Source organism: Pteropus medius, unplaced genomic scaffold, assembly GCF_902729225.1.
Source record: "Pteropus medius unplaced genomic scaffold, Ma_sr-lr_union100, whole genome shotgun sequence".
NCBI lineage: Eukaryota > Metazoa > Chordata > Mammalia > Chiroptera > Pteropodidae > Pteropus > Pteropus medius.
Genome location: NW_024352784.1, coordinates 19,558,381 through 19,574,474, shown reverse-complemented (window position 1 = coordinate 19,574,474; position 16,094 = coordinate 19,558,381). Strand labels below are relative to the sequence as shown.

Here is a 16,094-nt window from a genome sequence, read left to right as displayed (position 1 = left end):
TACCGTGTGTGTCATGGATTGAATGTTTGTGTCCCCTCCCACCCTCCGCCTCCCCTAAGTTCACAGGTTGAAGCCCTAACTCCCAGTGCGGTATTTGTAGACACCGCCTTTGGGAGATTATTAGGTTCACATGAGGTCATGAGTGGGGTCCCCATGATGGGGTTAGTGTCCTTATAAGACAGTAGAGAGCTTGCTCTCTCTTTCCACAGACATGCACCAAGGCAAGGCCATACGAGCACACAGCAAGCATGCATCCCTCTGTAAGCCAGGAGGAGAGCTCTCGCTAGAACCCTACCACACTGGCACCCTGATCTCAGACGCCCAGCTTCCAGAACTGCGAAAAAGATCAATTTTCATTGTTTGAGCCACTCAGTCTATGGTATTTTTTTTACAGCAGCCCTAGCAACTAATACATTCGTATAAATGAAATCGTGTAGTATTTATCTGTGACTGGCTTACTTATTTCACATGGCATAATGTCCTCAAGGTTCATCCATGTTGTTGTGTCTTGCAAAACTTCCTTCTTTGTTAAGGCTGAGTAATATTCCATTTTATGTGCATACCACGTTTTGTTTATTCATGCATCCACCAGTGGACACTTGGATTGCTCCCACGTTTCAGCCTCTGTGAATGACGCTGTGAATACGGGAGTGCACGCCCCTCCTTTCCAGCCCTCCCTGGCTTCCTTCAGGAGGGACAAGTGTCCTTCCTGCCCTCCCAGGCTCACCCATTGAGTGCTTGCTCGCGGCTGGGCCCTGGCGCATGCTCAATATGATGCCCAACAGCTGGGCAAGCCTTTCCATAACACCATCATCTTTTCTCTCTTACCCTCCTATTTCCTCTTCCTAGTGGAGATGAAGTGGAAGGGGAGGACACGCAGCCTAGGTCCTGTGCCTTTACCGTCACTGAGGAACTCCACTGATGGCTTTCCGCCCTCGCTTCTCATGCCTCTCCCAGACCATCCTCTCTTGAGGGGCACTGCCTACCTTCACTGCCTTGCCCCTCCCACCCTTTTCCCACCGACTCTTTGGCCAGTTCCCTGCTGCCAGGTTGGTGCTGGAAACTCAGCATTCCCTTTGCTCTTCCTCCTCCCTCCATCTGTGTCCCCTCACCTGGCCCTGTTCATTGTGTGTTCGATGTCATGGCGTTCCTTCCCACTGATGCTAGACCCTCTACTTCATTTACCTGGAGTGACCATCACGGAAGCCTCAGCCCCGGTGTCACCTGATCCTGTGTCCCCTGGGGCCCCTCTTTTGTTTCAGATTTTCATGGCCCCCAATACCTTCTAAATCAAGGCCTGAGTCCTTGGCCTGCCGCCTAGGGCTCTCCATGAAAGTACTCCTTCCCACCTTTCTCATCTTGTTCCCAGCATGTGGCCTTTCCCAGCCTTTCTGAATATGCGAGCCTCAGGAGACCTCTCAGCCGAGTTAACATGTTACTCCGTACCTCCCTGGTGGGGCGTCTCTGCTGCCCCTTCACTGGTTGATCGCTCATCTGTTCTTCTATCTCACACAAACCTTGCCTCCAGAAACTCTTCTGGCCCCCTCCCAGCCTGGGCTGTCTCTTCTCGGACTCCACAGCACCACTTCCAGGTCACGGGCTGCATCTGTGTTCGTTTCCTGTGGCTGCCTTAACAAGTGACCACAAATTCGGTAGATTAAAACAATAATACGTGTTCTCTCACAGTTTTGGAGGCTGAAGTCCAAAATCAAGGTGAAAGCAGGGTTATACTCTCTGGAGGCTCTAGGGGAGGGTCCTTCCTTTCTGCTTCCAGCTCCTGGTGGCCCTGTGCATTCCTTGCCTTGTGGCCACATCATTCTAATCTGTGCCTCCATCTTCACATGGCCTTCTCCTCTCTCACAAGGACACTTGTCATTGGTTTTAGGGTCCATCGGATAATCCAGAGTGATCTTATCTTAAGGTTCTTAATTATATCTGCAGAGACCCTTTTTCCAAGTTAGGTCTCACTCATAGCTTCCGAGAGTTAAGATGTGGACATATCTTTTTGGGGCCATCGTTGAAGCAACTACAGTGACCCTTCCTACCTTTGTGATCTAGGGGCGCCAACGTCTGCCTCTCTGTCCTCTGTTAGGTCTTGGCTCTGTAGTCACTTCCTCAGGGAGGTGGCCCCTGATGCCTTGCCTCAAGGTCCAGCTGCCTCTTGTCAGTGGACTTGCTATAATGCACATGTCATGTGACTTGTAGGATTCTGCCATCTTCCAGGGACAGGGGCATTGGCTGGGTCTGTGGTCCTTGCTATCATGTACCCAGCACAGTGCCTGGCATGAATCATGGGTGTTGTACATCTTGGCTGAATATTAGGTGCTGAATAAATACATTAGTTTGATTGTGTGGAACCAAACTGCCTCAAGAAATTTTTCTGAACCCTACTGTTGCAGAGTCAAGGTGGTTCTGAAGAAGAATAATTACATCATCACGTGGCTGAGGGCTGCGGCTCTTCCAGCTGATGTTCCAGCCTCTGCCTGCCCTGCCCTGGCAGCAGCTGGTTCCAGCCCCAGGCCCCAAGCTTAAATCTTTTCCCTCCTCGAGGATCTAAGAGCCTTAAGCACAAGTGGGTCCTTGGAGACAATAGAAGGTCCTTTAACAATGCTCTAGATGCTGATTGGCATTCCTTGTCTGCCCACAATGGGGACACTCACTCATTAGTGATAAAAGTCACTAGCAAAGTTGACCTGGTGATTTAGTCTCCAGCCAGCTTGGAACGCAAACCCTGAGCAGGATGAGCCATAAGAGCTGCTGTATCAGTTGGCATGTCTCCTCCAAGAGAGCTTGCCACAGGCCATGAGCAGGGGAGGCTCGGGCCCTTCCCGACTGGTATTATCCGGTCTATCTGGAGGATTTTACTAGCCTTGGGGCCTTCTCTGTGGCAAGTGCTGGTCTGGACTGTGACCATCCCCTGCCTGGGCAGCTGGGGCTTTCCATGCTGGCCTGGTGATGTCATTGTTGGGGTGACAGCATGAGGGTGGAAAGGTCCCAGGATTCTGGTGTGCTCTCTGTGCCCCTCCTCCCACAGAACCAAGGGCTCTAATGACAGGTCTCTTGCCAGAATGCAGCGGCTAACTGAATGGGGGATGTTTCATTTATAAAGAATTTTGCCCTACTTGGTATAGATGCAAAAAGAAATAGCTGCCAGCCTGACGGTGGAGAAGAAAGCAAAAAAACCCACCCAAACCAACCAGATAACTCAGAAAGGACAGCAGCCTCTCACTGCTCGCAGGTGGCCCAGGGTCATGGTGCCAGGTGGTCTGACGTCTATCCAGAATAATGTTCTTGGTCTTCAGGAAACAGCTGGATTATGTTCTGGGTTCCCTGTTTAAGAGAGAAAAACAGGACAGGTCTTTTTTTTTTTCTTTTTTTCTTTCTTTCTTTCTTTTTTTGAGGTGAAATTGCATAAAACATAAAACTAAACATTTTAAAGTGAACAGTTCAGGGGCATATAGTATATTCGCAATGTTGTGCAATTGGCCACCTCTATTTAGTTTCAAAATACTTTCATCCAAAAGGAATCCCCATGCACATTTAGTATCTGCTTTCTGTCTCTATGGATGTGCCTGTTGTGGACATTTTATAGAATCAGGTCTTTTGAGACTGTCTTCTTAACATAATGTTTTTGGGGCTTTATCCATGTTGTAACATGTCTCCATACTTCACTTCCTTTTGAAGCTGACTCTTCCATTGTATAGATATGCCACAATTAGTTGATGGACATTTGAGTTGTTTTACCTTCTGGCTATTGTGAATAACACTGCTTGAACCTTCTGATACAAATTCTGGTTTACACATTTGTTTTTACTTTTAGTTATATACCTAGGACGGGAATTGCTGGGTCATACTATCAGCTCGACCTTTTAGAGATGTCTTTTCTTTGAAATGTGTTTGGAAAGTGACTGAAGAAGCAGGTCAAACAGGTGAACCTGGATGTAGTCAAGGCTCTACCTGTTCCTCTCTCAGAGACTCGGTTTCCTTATCCAGAAAATGGGTATCTAGAAGTTCCTGCCCACTAAGGTAGTGGGCTGGATTCAAGGAAATGACATGTGTGGGTGGTCAGCGCTAAGCCTAGCCTAGAGGACGTACCCAGCCAAGGACAGTGAGCATTTTCATGGGGGTATATACGTTAATGATTTGAGGCTTTTCTACTGTTTGGGAAACTTACTTCCCTGAAGCACTGTAGATATTCCCTGACTGTACACGCATGGGGTTCTGCTGCATAATGAAGGAGCCAGCCCTCAGATACTGAGCCCCAGGACCCATGGATAGAGTTTGCTCTCAGCTTGCAGGGCAGTGGGAGGAGGGCTTGAGGCTGCAGATGAGCACAGGCTCCATGGAACTTGTGGGCCCACTGGTGACAGCTGGACCTCTCCATCCCAGCTGCAGTTTTCAGAGCCTCTCCCGGAGGCGTGACGCTTACCTGGCAAGAACCCCCAAGGATGTGAGCTACAGTTTGTTATAGTAACCAGCACTGCCACACCACTGTGTCCACGCTGCTTACCTACGACTCAGGGGACGATGCAGGGCCAAGGGAGGAGGGCAAGAGCTGGAGAAAGGAGGACTTCTGCAGTATGATTGGGTAGGGGCTTCACGTCCCCCTCTGCAGACACCTTTCTGCAGCAGCTGGCCCAGCCACTGGAAGGAAGATGGTGTTTGATCCGCTTTTACTTTTATAAATAAATATGGCCCAGCCATTTGCTGACAGTGTAAACAGGGGTAGGAGACCACTCTGCCCATGGCCTTTCTGCATGATGGAGTCTCTGCCTCGCCCACCTGCTTTCCTGGTATTCTTCCATTTTTCTCTGGATCCTAGTGCAGTGGGTGTTTATCAGAGAATGACTCTTCTGGCGCTTTCCAGCTGTTTCCATCTGTTCTGGGTAGGGAGGGCTAAGAACATAATCTTCGCTCCTCCCAAGGGCTTGCTTTAGGCTCTCACCCTGGGGTGCATGAGCCAGAGTGTGTGACAGGAACTAGGATCCTGGAGCCCTACACCTCTGGCTGCAGTGAGGCATCTGGAAGCAGGACCTGGAGACTGTCCATGTACGTTGGGTTCAGGAGGGCCTCCCTGCTTGGCCGTTCCCAGGAGGTCTGTAGCCAGCGGTCCAAGTTTGGTTCTGCACACATTTCCCGGGAGCCCCCGCAGCAGGGGCCCCAGCAGGGCCTGGCAGAGACCTCAGAGAGAGATGCATGCTCCTCGACTGGCAGAAGTGAACATGGGGAGGAGAGTGTCGAAGTTATTGGAGCTGTTCGAATTAAGGCTTGGAGACGGACAGGCTTTCGAGAGGCTAAAGGGACTGAGGCTAGTCTGAAGGCAGCTGGTGTTTTCAAGACAGATGTGGTCTGGCTCTCTGAGAGCAGAGAGGACAGTGGCTAGAGGCTACAAGCACATGCTATGCTGTTATCACTGAGGGGGTCCTGTGTAGGTACTACGTGTGAGTCGTGATGGGCCAGATTCTCCTCTGGCCTCAGAAAATCAGCTGGCAGGATTCTCATCCAGCTCGGATTAGGAAAATTCAGGTGGGCAGGAAAATGGCCCCAAAAACGGGGATATGTCATCTCTTGAAGAGCTGAGGGATGGCTCAGAACCAAGAACCAGGCGTGTGGCTGCTGGAAACAGTGGCTGTGCCAGGAGTTGCGTGGTCCAGGAGTGTGATGCCCGGGACTCCTGTGAGGCAGCATTGACAGAGCACATACAAAACTTTCCTTTATTGTCTTCATTATTAAACAAATACATATAAGTGGAGGACTAGCCACCCTATCACCCTGTCCAGTCTCATCAGCTCAAGGAGCGCAGTGCTTGAAAGTTTTGATTCTGTGCTTGTTCTATGCTTATTTCAGATGCGGTTGTAGGGGGGCTGCTGGTAATAAAAGGAAGCCCCCTCATGCCCTACCCCAGCACAGCCACCCCAACATTGCCACTGGCTGGGAGGGACCTTAGGGATACATAACATAAAATGAACCATTTAAACCATTTTTAAGTGTACAGTTCCATGGCATTAAGTATATTCACGTTGTCGTGCAACCGTCACCACCATCGACCTCCAGAGCTTTTTCATCTTCCCAAACTGAAACTCTGTCCCCATTAACCCATTTCCCATTTGCCCTGAGAATACTCGCCGGCAGCACTTGTGTCCACAGCGTTTACCCCAAGATAACTCACAAATTACAGTCCTAACCTTACCCCCAAAGTTTGCCACGAAATATCTCGCTTTTATTATTATTTTCACATCGCTCAAGTGTATTAATGGTCTTTGGAAACAAATGACATCATTCTGTGTATAGCATTCTGTTTCCATTCACAAAATACAGTAATTCTCGATCGCTGAAAATGTCAAATCCTAGAAAATGGAGCATTCCTACGCATGATGTTGACGTCGCTCTCAAACAGTCGTTAGTGGAAGACTCATTTGATGAATCTGATTTATGTGTGCTTTTCTGTTACATTAGGATTAGAGACAAGTTCTGTTTAGAAATAACCTCAAGAATAGTTTTTATATTTTATTTTCACATTGAAAACCAGTCAGATTTGCTTCAGCCTCAAAGAGCACATTTACGTCAAATTAAATTAATGGTGGCAGCAAGCTGCACTTTTTTTTTTTTAAATGAGAAATGGGTTAAACAACAGCTCACCATTCCTCCTCCCCTGTCCCTGGGCACCCACCATTCCACTTTTTGTCTTTATGAATTTGACTGCTCTAGGTACCTCATGTAGGTGGAATCATATGGTAAATGTGACTAAATGTGACTATATTTTTGTGACTGGCCTGTTTTACTTAGCATAATGTCCTCAAGGTTCACTTGTGTGTAGCATGAGTCAGAATTTTCTTCTTTTTGTAAGGCTGGGTAACGTTCCACTTTATGTCCATACTTCATTCTGTTTATGCATTTATAATACGTCAGTGGATATTTGTATTGCTTCCACCGTTTGCCTTTTGTGAATAACGCTGCTGCGAACGTGGGTGTACAATTATCTCTTCCAGTCTCTGCTTTCATTTCTTTTGAGTATGTATCCGGAAGTGGAATTGCTGGATCATATGATAATTCTGTTTAAATTTTTGAAGGATATTTTTAAAAAACCAGTTATTATCCTTGGGGTTTAAGAAGGGGATGTGACCTGTACACTGACTGGGGGGGCCCCTCAGCCCTGGGACTTTTCCTCCTGCCTGTTTTTGTTGTTGTTGTTTTGCCTTTTTTTTTTTTTTGCACTTTTTTTCTTGCATCAGAAAATAGATTTGCTGAGTGCTGGGATTGGGGCTGCTAAGCCAACTTGCCTGGAGAGGGGGAGGTTTGATTTCGCTGTGCACATCCCTTTTCCACACTAAGCCAGCCGCTGTCCGCGGAGCTCTGGGCCAGGATCAGCCTCGTTCTCCCCCTCCCCGGCTGGATAGCTGTTCAGTTGATCTTCCCTCATCTCCCTGAACCTCTTGTAGCCACAGGATCCCGGGCCCATGCCCTCTGCTCTTCAATGTTTGGTTTCAGCTTTGGATAGAGTTCAGGAAGTGCCTGCTGCTGTAGCCACCAGGTCCCAGTCCTGCCCGAGGTGTCAAGGCCCATCGAGCTTTTCCATCTGGTTGTTCCTGGTAGAGGAGGGGAGAGCAAGCCTCTCTCTCACTTTGCTCTAGTTCTTGGGAGACAGCGGCTTTCAAAATCCCCAGGGAACACATCTTATGCTCAAGAGGAGGGGGACCTCAGGTGTGAAAAATCGCACTGTGAGAGGAAGGCAGGTCCCTGCGTGCTGGGGATAAGGACGTAGAGGGCTTTGCTCCCTAACCCCCATCACATTTGCATTGGAACAGGCTGGGGAATCAGCGAAATGAAGAGTACTGACCCCGTGTTGGCTGGGATGGTGGGCCGAAGCCCTCGGGTAAATTGCAGCAGGGGTGACTGGCCATCCGGATCCCAGACTTAAAAGCATCAGTTACTTAGACGTTGGTTTGGGGAGATGCGTGTCCAGTGGTAAAATGCCTGGGTTTTTAGTTAACCGGATCCTCATAATTACCCCGTGGAGCCTGACTGCAAAGCCTGGTCTCTCAGTCTCCCCTGGGGGAGGCGAAGTGTCTGCATCAGTTGATGGCGCACTTGACACTGGCTGACAAACCCTCCCCTGGGCACTCGGTTCTTTCCCCTGGATGTCACTAAGCCAGCAGGTTGTTTCCCAAATATGAAATCGTGTGGCTCCTCTGGAGTAAGCCCTGGGGCCCCAAGTGTGACCCTGAAGTTCTTCCTGGAGAGTCACTCAGTGTTGATTTGATCTTGGATGTGAACTCTGTGTAGTCACTGGCCTGGAAATCAGGTGGTAGCGCCCAGGTAAAGGCAATGAAGAAAATGTTGAGTATAAAAAATATTGTTATTTAAAAAAAAAGACAGTTTATAGGTGCTTTGAGAGAACGAGTGGATGTTGATAATTCTGAAGTGTGGGCAGCAGAGTAAGGGAGCCGTGAGGAGGTTGAGTCGGGAGGTAAGTAGGGCATAGCCGGCCTCACTAAAGAGTGACAGTGACATTTTAGAGCTGAGTGGGCCTCTGTCGATTACTTAGTTCATGCTTCTGGTTTTAAAGTTAGGAAAACTGAGACATGGACTGCGTAAGTGATCTGCAGCTGTCAGGTTGGGACCAGAGCCTCTCTTCTGAGAAAGTCCCACCACAGCTCTCAGCGCTGGCCCACCTGCCCCACCTGGAGGACAGGTAGAGCAAAGACCTCATGGCCGAGGGAGACCGTTCAGGCTCGCTGTGAGGATGGCCCTACCTGACAACTGAGGCCTTCCGACTGGGCTGCCTTTGGTGGGCAGGTTTCCAATAGAGACTCCTGTGACATAGGGTTCATATCCTAGATGTTGGGTGGACAAGGAGGCTTCTGTGTTCATTATCAAAAAAAAAAAATCTCTGATTCCCCAAAAGGAAGTAGAAGCTGAAGTCAGACCCATTTTGTGGGGTTGGTTGCAGGGTTAGGGTTCTGCATTAACAGGGTTTTGTGTTTTTTTAATATATTAGAACTCTCCTCAGTTGTCCTCAGGGATGCTGGGTGAGAGCTAGTTGAGTACCTTTGCAAAATCCTGAGAGGATGAGGCAGAACTTGGTCCTGGCCTATGACTGTCCTGCAAGGACAATATAACACCCACAGGCCAGTGGGCTGGGTGTTGATGCCATGTCTCACTACCCGGGGCCGCCTAAGTGGCCTGTGGGTTAAGGAGACCAGGGCACTCTGCACAGCTTATTGAGGCTACCCAGCTCTCGGGTTCCCCCATCCTGTCTGCAACTTTCAGCTCAAAACTAGCCTTTGCTGGGACCCTTCTGTAGACACACACATGCATGCACGCACGCATGCACGCACGCACGCAAACCTAGCCTGGCCTTTGCAGTCGGTGTCTGCAGACACAGGGGACACGGGTGGGTCGACATGGTAACCAACACAGTGCCAGACGCTGGGTTGGGTGGGGTAGTACAGCGGTCTCAGCCCTGGCTGCCTGCTGGAATCCCCAGGGAAGCCTTTACAGCCATCAACGCCCAGGCCACCCCGAGCATCTGATTCAGTTGGTCATGTTGGGCCCGGCTTTGTTACGTTTTCGAAGCTCCCCAGGTGATGCTGGTGTGTAGCTAGGGCTAAGGACACCTGTTAGAGGGTGTGCAACCAGCCGGGACACGGAGGCAAAGAACCTGGGAGAAGCAGAGGTATGCGAGGAAGCTGGGCCTTGGGCCGTCCACGGGCGCCGGGTCACTCCAGCCACAGCTCCTCCCGGCTGTCCACGTGGAAAGAACTGAAAACAGTCCCCCTCTGGGATTGTTGGGCCAGCTCCAGAAGTCCATGGGCACCCCTGTGCCCACTTGGCCTGGGTGGTCTGGCTGCCACCAGCCCCCAGAGCCTGAGCCCCTGAAGTTGTAAACCGGTGAATGAACGCTGCAGAGGCCATTTGCAGTGGTAACGTTTGGGCAATAAAAGAGACAACCCGATTGACGTTACCCAGTCGGTGAAGCTCATGGGCTGGGAAAGTGCCCTTTAGAAGGAGTCGAAAAGTATCCCTCACCTGAGGTCTGGAGCAGGCTGGGCCTCGCAGGTGATGTCTTGGTGAGGGGTCTGGGAACAGAGCCACTTAAAGGCCAATGGGTGTGGCTTTATGATTTAGCCTAGGAGGAAGATGACTGTCTTCAGGGGCCTTTGGGGGGAGGTGTTACCCTTCATAACTAGATAGTCCCCAACAGCAGGGAGCCTGTTGTCAGTTAAGCCACTCCCTATTCACACAGGCACACTCCAGTTGGGGTAAAGGTGGTCTAGGATTTTGCCAGACCAACTGGGAGGTGGACTATGAGTCAGCTGAGAGACAGAACGAGGGAGGGGAGGGGGGTGCAGCTTAGACTGGCCAACGTGGGACGCTGCTCGTGGCGGCCACAGCTTGCACCTAGGGCCAGTGTGCTAGCCTGTGCTCCTTGCCCCATCACATCCCCACGGACAGGTGTGCCAGGACTGTCCTTGACAGCAAGAAGCAAGACACTAGCATTTGGAGTCCATCTTTCAGTAATGTCTGAGGCCCCACTCCCGGGACAAAAGCAGACGTGTCCCAGATAGCATTCGAAAGCCCGGTATTGTTTTGTGTGGGTAGTAGGCCACTGTTGTCTCCCCTCCTCACCCTGGGGTCTTGGGCCAGTTGGTTGTGAAGGTGAGGTCACCGTACCCGCGGTCCCTGTTTGACACCTGCTGATGATAGATGGTGTCAGCTGGGTACCTGCTGGGACAGATAGGTGTGGACACTCCCAGGCAGACAGCCCTCCAGCCCCGCTGCCTGTCTCTAACCAGGCTGCTCCTCTGTGCTCACAGATACGTCATTTGGAACACCACCTGGTTACGGCAGTGCCACAGACCGGACCGAGGAGCAGCGCCGACACCAGGATGGGCTGCCCTACATCGATGACTCTCCCTCCTCCTCGCCCCACCTCGGCAGCAAGGGCAGGGGCAGCCGTGACGCAATGGCCTCGGGAGCGCTGGAGCCTACAAAAGCAGTGAGTCCCAGGGCAGTAGGCCCGGTGTGAGATGGGGCTTGGGCCCAGCTCCAGGCCAGCTGTCCTTGTCACAGAGGCTTCCTAAAGCACAGCCACTCGCTCAGAGGCAAGTAGCAAGAGCCGATGGAGCATCCAAGGTTGGATGTCTGGTCACTAAAACTCCTTCCTTATCCCTTCGTCTGGGGCATGGGGGACCGCCTGCTGGATATGTCGACTAGGGAGATCATGGACGCTGTCAGCCGAGCGTGGAGGAGGCAGGCAGCTCGAGCTGAGGACCTGAGCTGTGGTTCCAAGCAGGGGTGACGTCTAGACTCCCGTCCCTGCACTCCACACAGTGCACTTGCTCCCTCTTACCTAAGCAGGTGCTGATAGTGACTCCATCCATTTGACCAGGGTCTTTCATTAACAATCCTGCTGGCACTTCCACTTTACTGTGTAGACCTGAGGCCCTGCGGTCACATGGTGAGAGTCTTTTCGCTGCAGTTGCTTCTCTTGGCTGGCACCTCTACGAAGCTGCAAGACTGCTTCTTACCTATGCTTTCGTCATTTCTAAAGAACTCGGTGTTGGGCAGGCTCCTCGTTTTGAAACACGAGGATGAGAGGAGAAGCCAGTGTGTAACACACACCTGCCCCATGCGGCTTCTTATCCAAAGTCCAGTTTCACTGTTTTACAGATTAGGAAACTGAGGTTCATAGAGATGGAGTAACTTGCTCAAGGCCACACAGCTACCAGAGTTGAAGCCTTCCCCATTCCTCACTTGACACTTTCAACTACCCTGCCTTTTTGGTGCATTTTTTTCTTCCTGCTTTGGGAGCGTGGTTTGGTATATTCAGGGGTCCTTAGGGCCCTGCGTAAGTAGGGGGAGTCCTGAATTTGGAATGGGTCCTCCCTGTCCATTCATTGTCCCCGAGGGCTGCCTTTACCTGGCCCCTTGAGGAGACTGATCTCTACCTTCAGGCCCCTTGAGGAGACCGATCTGCCCTCCCTATGCCCCAGGCCCTGAACCCTTGGCCACCCACCCCCAGACTTTTGCTTTCAGATCCTTGTCTATACTGACTTAGAGACACTGGGAAGAGCAGGTTCTGTGAAGGCTGTTTCCATGACTACCGCCCCTCTCCCCTGGGAGGGTGAAGCCGGCACCGCGGAACCAAAGAAAGCAAGGCGGTGTTGTAGACACTCCCGGGAGGCTGGAGCCAGAGCTGCCAGCCATTGAGTGACCTTTCTTTAGCAGTGTCAGGGAAAGGGATGAGGGTCCGGGCATCACCGCCAGCTGCCAGGTCAGCATGGTCATTCGTTCCTGGATCCTCAAGCATCCCACCCGCTCATTTATCGGGGGCACATCGAGGCTTAGAGAAGGGAGCCGACTTCGTAGAGCAGCAGCCCCTGCCCCACCAGGCTCCACGCTTTGTGCCATGTGTGTAACTTTGCAACAGTGACCTACTAGGCCCTGTCCCTGGGGTAATGGCAAGGGGGAGGCCCAGAGACTTGGGCTCAGCAAGGAGGGGCAGATGCGACCCCAGCCCACACGTGCTCATATCCAGGAACCTCTCAGCCAGTGGTGGAGCTGGACGGGCCCATGGGCATGTGGCCCAGAAAGCACGTGGGCTTGGGTACAACTGCTGCTTCTCTGCATAGGTGGCCGTTACCTTGCGCTGACTCAGCAGGTGGCTGGCAGGGCTCACAGATGCTTTGGGGTTTTTTGTAGTTTTTTCTGTTTTGTTTTCAGAAGGAAACCAAAAGTAAACGCACATATTCAATTGATCACCCCTGCTCAGTAGTCACTTTTGAAGACCAACAGGCCTGCTTTATAATTTAGCTGCTGGCCATCTCCATACTCAGTGTATCTGGTCAGTGTCTGTGGAACAGAAACTATAACTCCAGTTTGTGCTTTTATCTGAGCAACCACAAGTTCATTCACTTTCATGATTCGCTTGTCAGCGCTTTGACCTTTCGGGGGCCCTGGTGAGTCTCTGTACCAGGTGTGGACAGATAAATGTTGCCTGTGTCCCTATGGCTTAGCTCTGCCATGTCACTTCTCTCTGGAGCCCTGAATTAAATAGGGACATTGTTGCCCACACCTGTCTTCTCTGCAAAGTTGGGGAAACGAGGTATTTGGTGCCAGCCCCGCTTGTTCCCTTCTCTCCCAGAGCCCACTGAGTTGGTTTATCAGGTGGTCAGCCCAGGAGTCGTCCCTCCTGCCCTGTATGTTTAGGCCTCTCTTTGAAGGACTGGGGCTATGGGAGCCCCCCAGCCCCTGCCCTCTGCTGGCTGGGCTCCAGGACAATGTCCAGCCCTGCTCTTAATGAAAACACAGCTCCTGTCCAAAGAGGAAGAGAAGCTCCTTTGTCCAGCAGCTGTGTTGGCTACAAACTCATACCTGGGAGCAGCCTGCTCCTCGTGGCTGGGCTTTTGCACCCTGATCACCCTCGCCGCCGAGGTTGGGGTTGAGGGTGAGAGGTGCTCCTCAGGCTTTCACTGCTGCTCACATGCCTGCAGCTCTGTTCTGGCTCTGGCCCTCGGCTCTCCTTGTGGGCCTGGCATCTGTCTGATAGATGGCAGTTCTGGTCACCGGGGTCCCTCGCTCAGCTCTTCCTACCTGTCATCATGCCCAGTTCATTTTTATCTGCTCTTCTAGCATCAAGATTTGTGTTGCTGGCTCCCTCCCTTATCTCTGCCCCCCGTCCCCTCCCAGGCAGCAGCAGGAGGCCTTCCTTTTAGGCTTGCCGCTTCCTTTCTTAGTTGCCCTTTTCCTCTGGCTTCCTCCCACCGAGGTGTTCCTGCCCTCATGGCCCTGACTGGATTCACATGCCCTTTCCAGAACTGGCACGTGTGCAGGGGGCAGGTTGTAAATCGCCCAGGTCCTGGCCCTGCCCTCTGTGCTCATCAGTTGTGCTCTCTCTCCTAACCCTCTCTTCTGTGAGATGGAGTTGGCCGGTGTCCGGGCCATGCCTGTCTGACACCACCAGCACCGTTTGAGGATTAAGGAGAAGCGTCTCAGTCTAAGGAGAGGTGCCTGTGTCCCCTGTCTCCTCCCTAGCCCAGCACAGTCTCCGGGCCCGATGTTCCCGAAGCTGGCCGCGCCCTTCAGAACGGGGAGAGCTGGCCTCTGCACCATCCCGCTGTGCTTTTTCCTCTCAGCTTTCCAAACTGTGTGGGTGGAAATGAGGCACAGTGCTGCCACCCACCCAATGAGCATAAGCCTCTCATGCTGGGTGGGGCCTTCACGGCTCCCCTCGGCCCCCTCTCCCCACATTCACAGTAGCAGGATTGTTCTTCAGGACACACAGGGCTGGGTGTGTGGCTGCTGCTGCCTGCACCTTCACCTCTTCCGGCACGTGCAGGGGCAGCTGAGAGCTGCTTCCCCCAGGCTCTGCCCCATTCACTGTGGCCTTGACTGACGGGCTGGGATGGGAGGAGGCATCAGGGTCCCCCCACCCTGCCCGGCTGTGCACCACGTGCAGCAGGCTGCACTGACAGTCCTGGATCCTGGGACCCACTTGTCTCACAGATGAGAGTTCCAGAAGGATGGGGCCCAGACTGGGCCTAGCATGTTCTAGATCCACTCGTTGATTTGTTAGCTCAGTGAATCTTCATCAAGCACTTACGTGTTCCAGACACTGTGCTGACACAAGGACTTTCACCATCAGGCACAGCGTGTCTTGGAGGCTCTACCTGTAGAGCCACCGCCCAGTGTGCCTAGGGAGGCTGCCGTGTGTGGTGAACTTTTCTTGAAGTGGCTGTCAGCCAAGATCTTGATGGCTGGCCCCGTTACAAGCACATGTGTGTGTGCGTGCACACTTAGAAGATTCCCAGAGCAAAGTGGTGGTCCAGGATGGCTCTTCAGATATTCCCAGTGGGCAGTGTGGATGTGATATAAGCCTAGGGACACAGAAAGCAAAAGTCGGTAGGACACAGGGATTGAGTCTCTTTTCCCCAGTTTACGCGCAGGGCAAAAGGGGCTCGTTAGGCAGGCTTGCTCTGAGGCCCTGTCCCCCGACTCCTGGCCCTGGGCACTTTCTGCTGGGCCGCCATCTATACCATGAAGTGCTGTCCTCTATTGGGCCAGGAAAGTAGAAAGGGACCTGAGGATTGGGGGCACAGAGGAGCCACACTGCTGGTCCTGATTCCAGACTCTGTGGTGACATCATGAGGCACAAGGTAGTCTTAGTCCAGTTTTTCTTGGAAACCAGCATTTCTCACCTGGGGGCATTTGGGGCCCCAGGGGATGTGTGGCAACATCTGCAGACATTTGTAGCTATCACAACCCAGGGTGGGAAAGGGTTGCTACTGGCATGTGGTAGGTAGAGCCCAGAAATGCTGCTCAACACCCTGTGAGGCCCCTCAGTACCCAACAGAGAATCCTCCAGCCCCAGATGTCAGGGATGCTGAAGGCCAGGAGGCTGCCCCTGTCAGGGATCCCTGAGAGGTTTGGGAAAGCGCGTGACTGAGGGGGCAGTGCTCCAGTTCCACACCACAGGGCTGCCACAGCGGGGTTGCCTCACGCTCCCCCGTGGGCTCGAAAACCTGGTGGTGGAACGGGCAGGCTATTATGTCACTTTCAATGAACGTAGGACCCCTCTTCACCTGCTGCCTCCCTGGGACTACAGAGGGGCCCTGCCAACCTCCAACACCAAAATTTGCCTGTCCAGGGTCACGGAGCAAGCAGGGGAATGGCCAGGCAGTCACACAGCAGTTTTCGTTGCCTTTAGCATCATCGGGATTAAATAACAGAGATTTATTCCTCATGGTTCTGGAGGCTGGAAGTCCAAGATCAGGTCGATTTCTCCTGAGGCCTCTCTCCCTGGCTTGGAGAGGGATCTCTTTCTCCTGCATCTTCCCCTTGTGTGTGTCAGCATCCTAACTTCCTCTTTTTTAAAAAAAATATTGAGGTATTGACATATAACATTAATTTCAGGTGTGTAACATAATGATTCGATATATGTTCATATTACAAAGTGATCTTTGCAGTGTCTAGTTAACATCTGTCACCTCACGTAGTTACAAATTTTTCATCTTGCGATGCAGACTTTTAAGATCTCTCTTACCAACTTTCAAATATATAGTACAATATTGTTAACTATAGTCACCATGTCG

At 51.8% G+C, this 16,094-nt stretch overlaps 1 protein-coding gene across 1 annotated transcript in view; it reads left to right on the top strand.

The window, feature by feature from the left end:
- Window positions 1-16,094, top strand: part of BCR (BCR activator of RhoGEF and GTPase) — a 113,697-nt gene that overhangs the window by 50,420 nt on the left and 47,183 nt on the right. Inside the window, exon 2 of the mRNA XM_039847729.1 lies at window positions 10,818-10,999. Coding sequence (XP_039703663.1) covers window positions 10,818-10,999 — 182 coding nt within the window. The remainder of the gene's footprint in view (window positions 1-10,817; window positions 11,000-16,094) is intronic.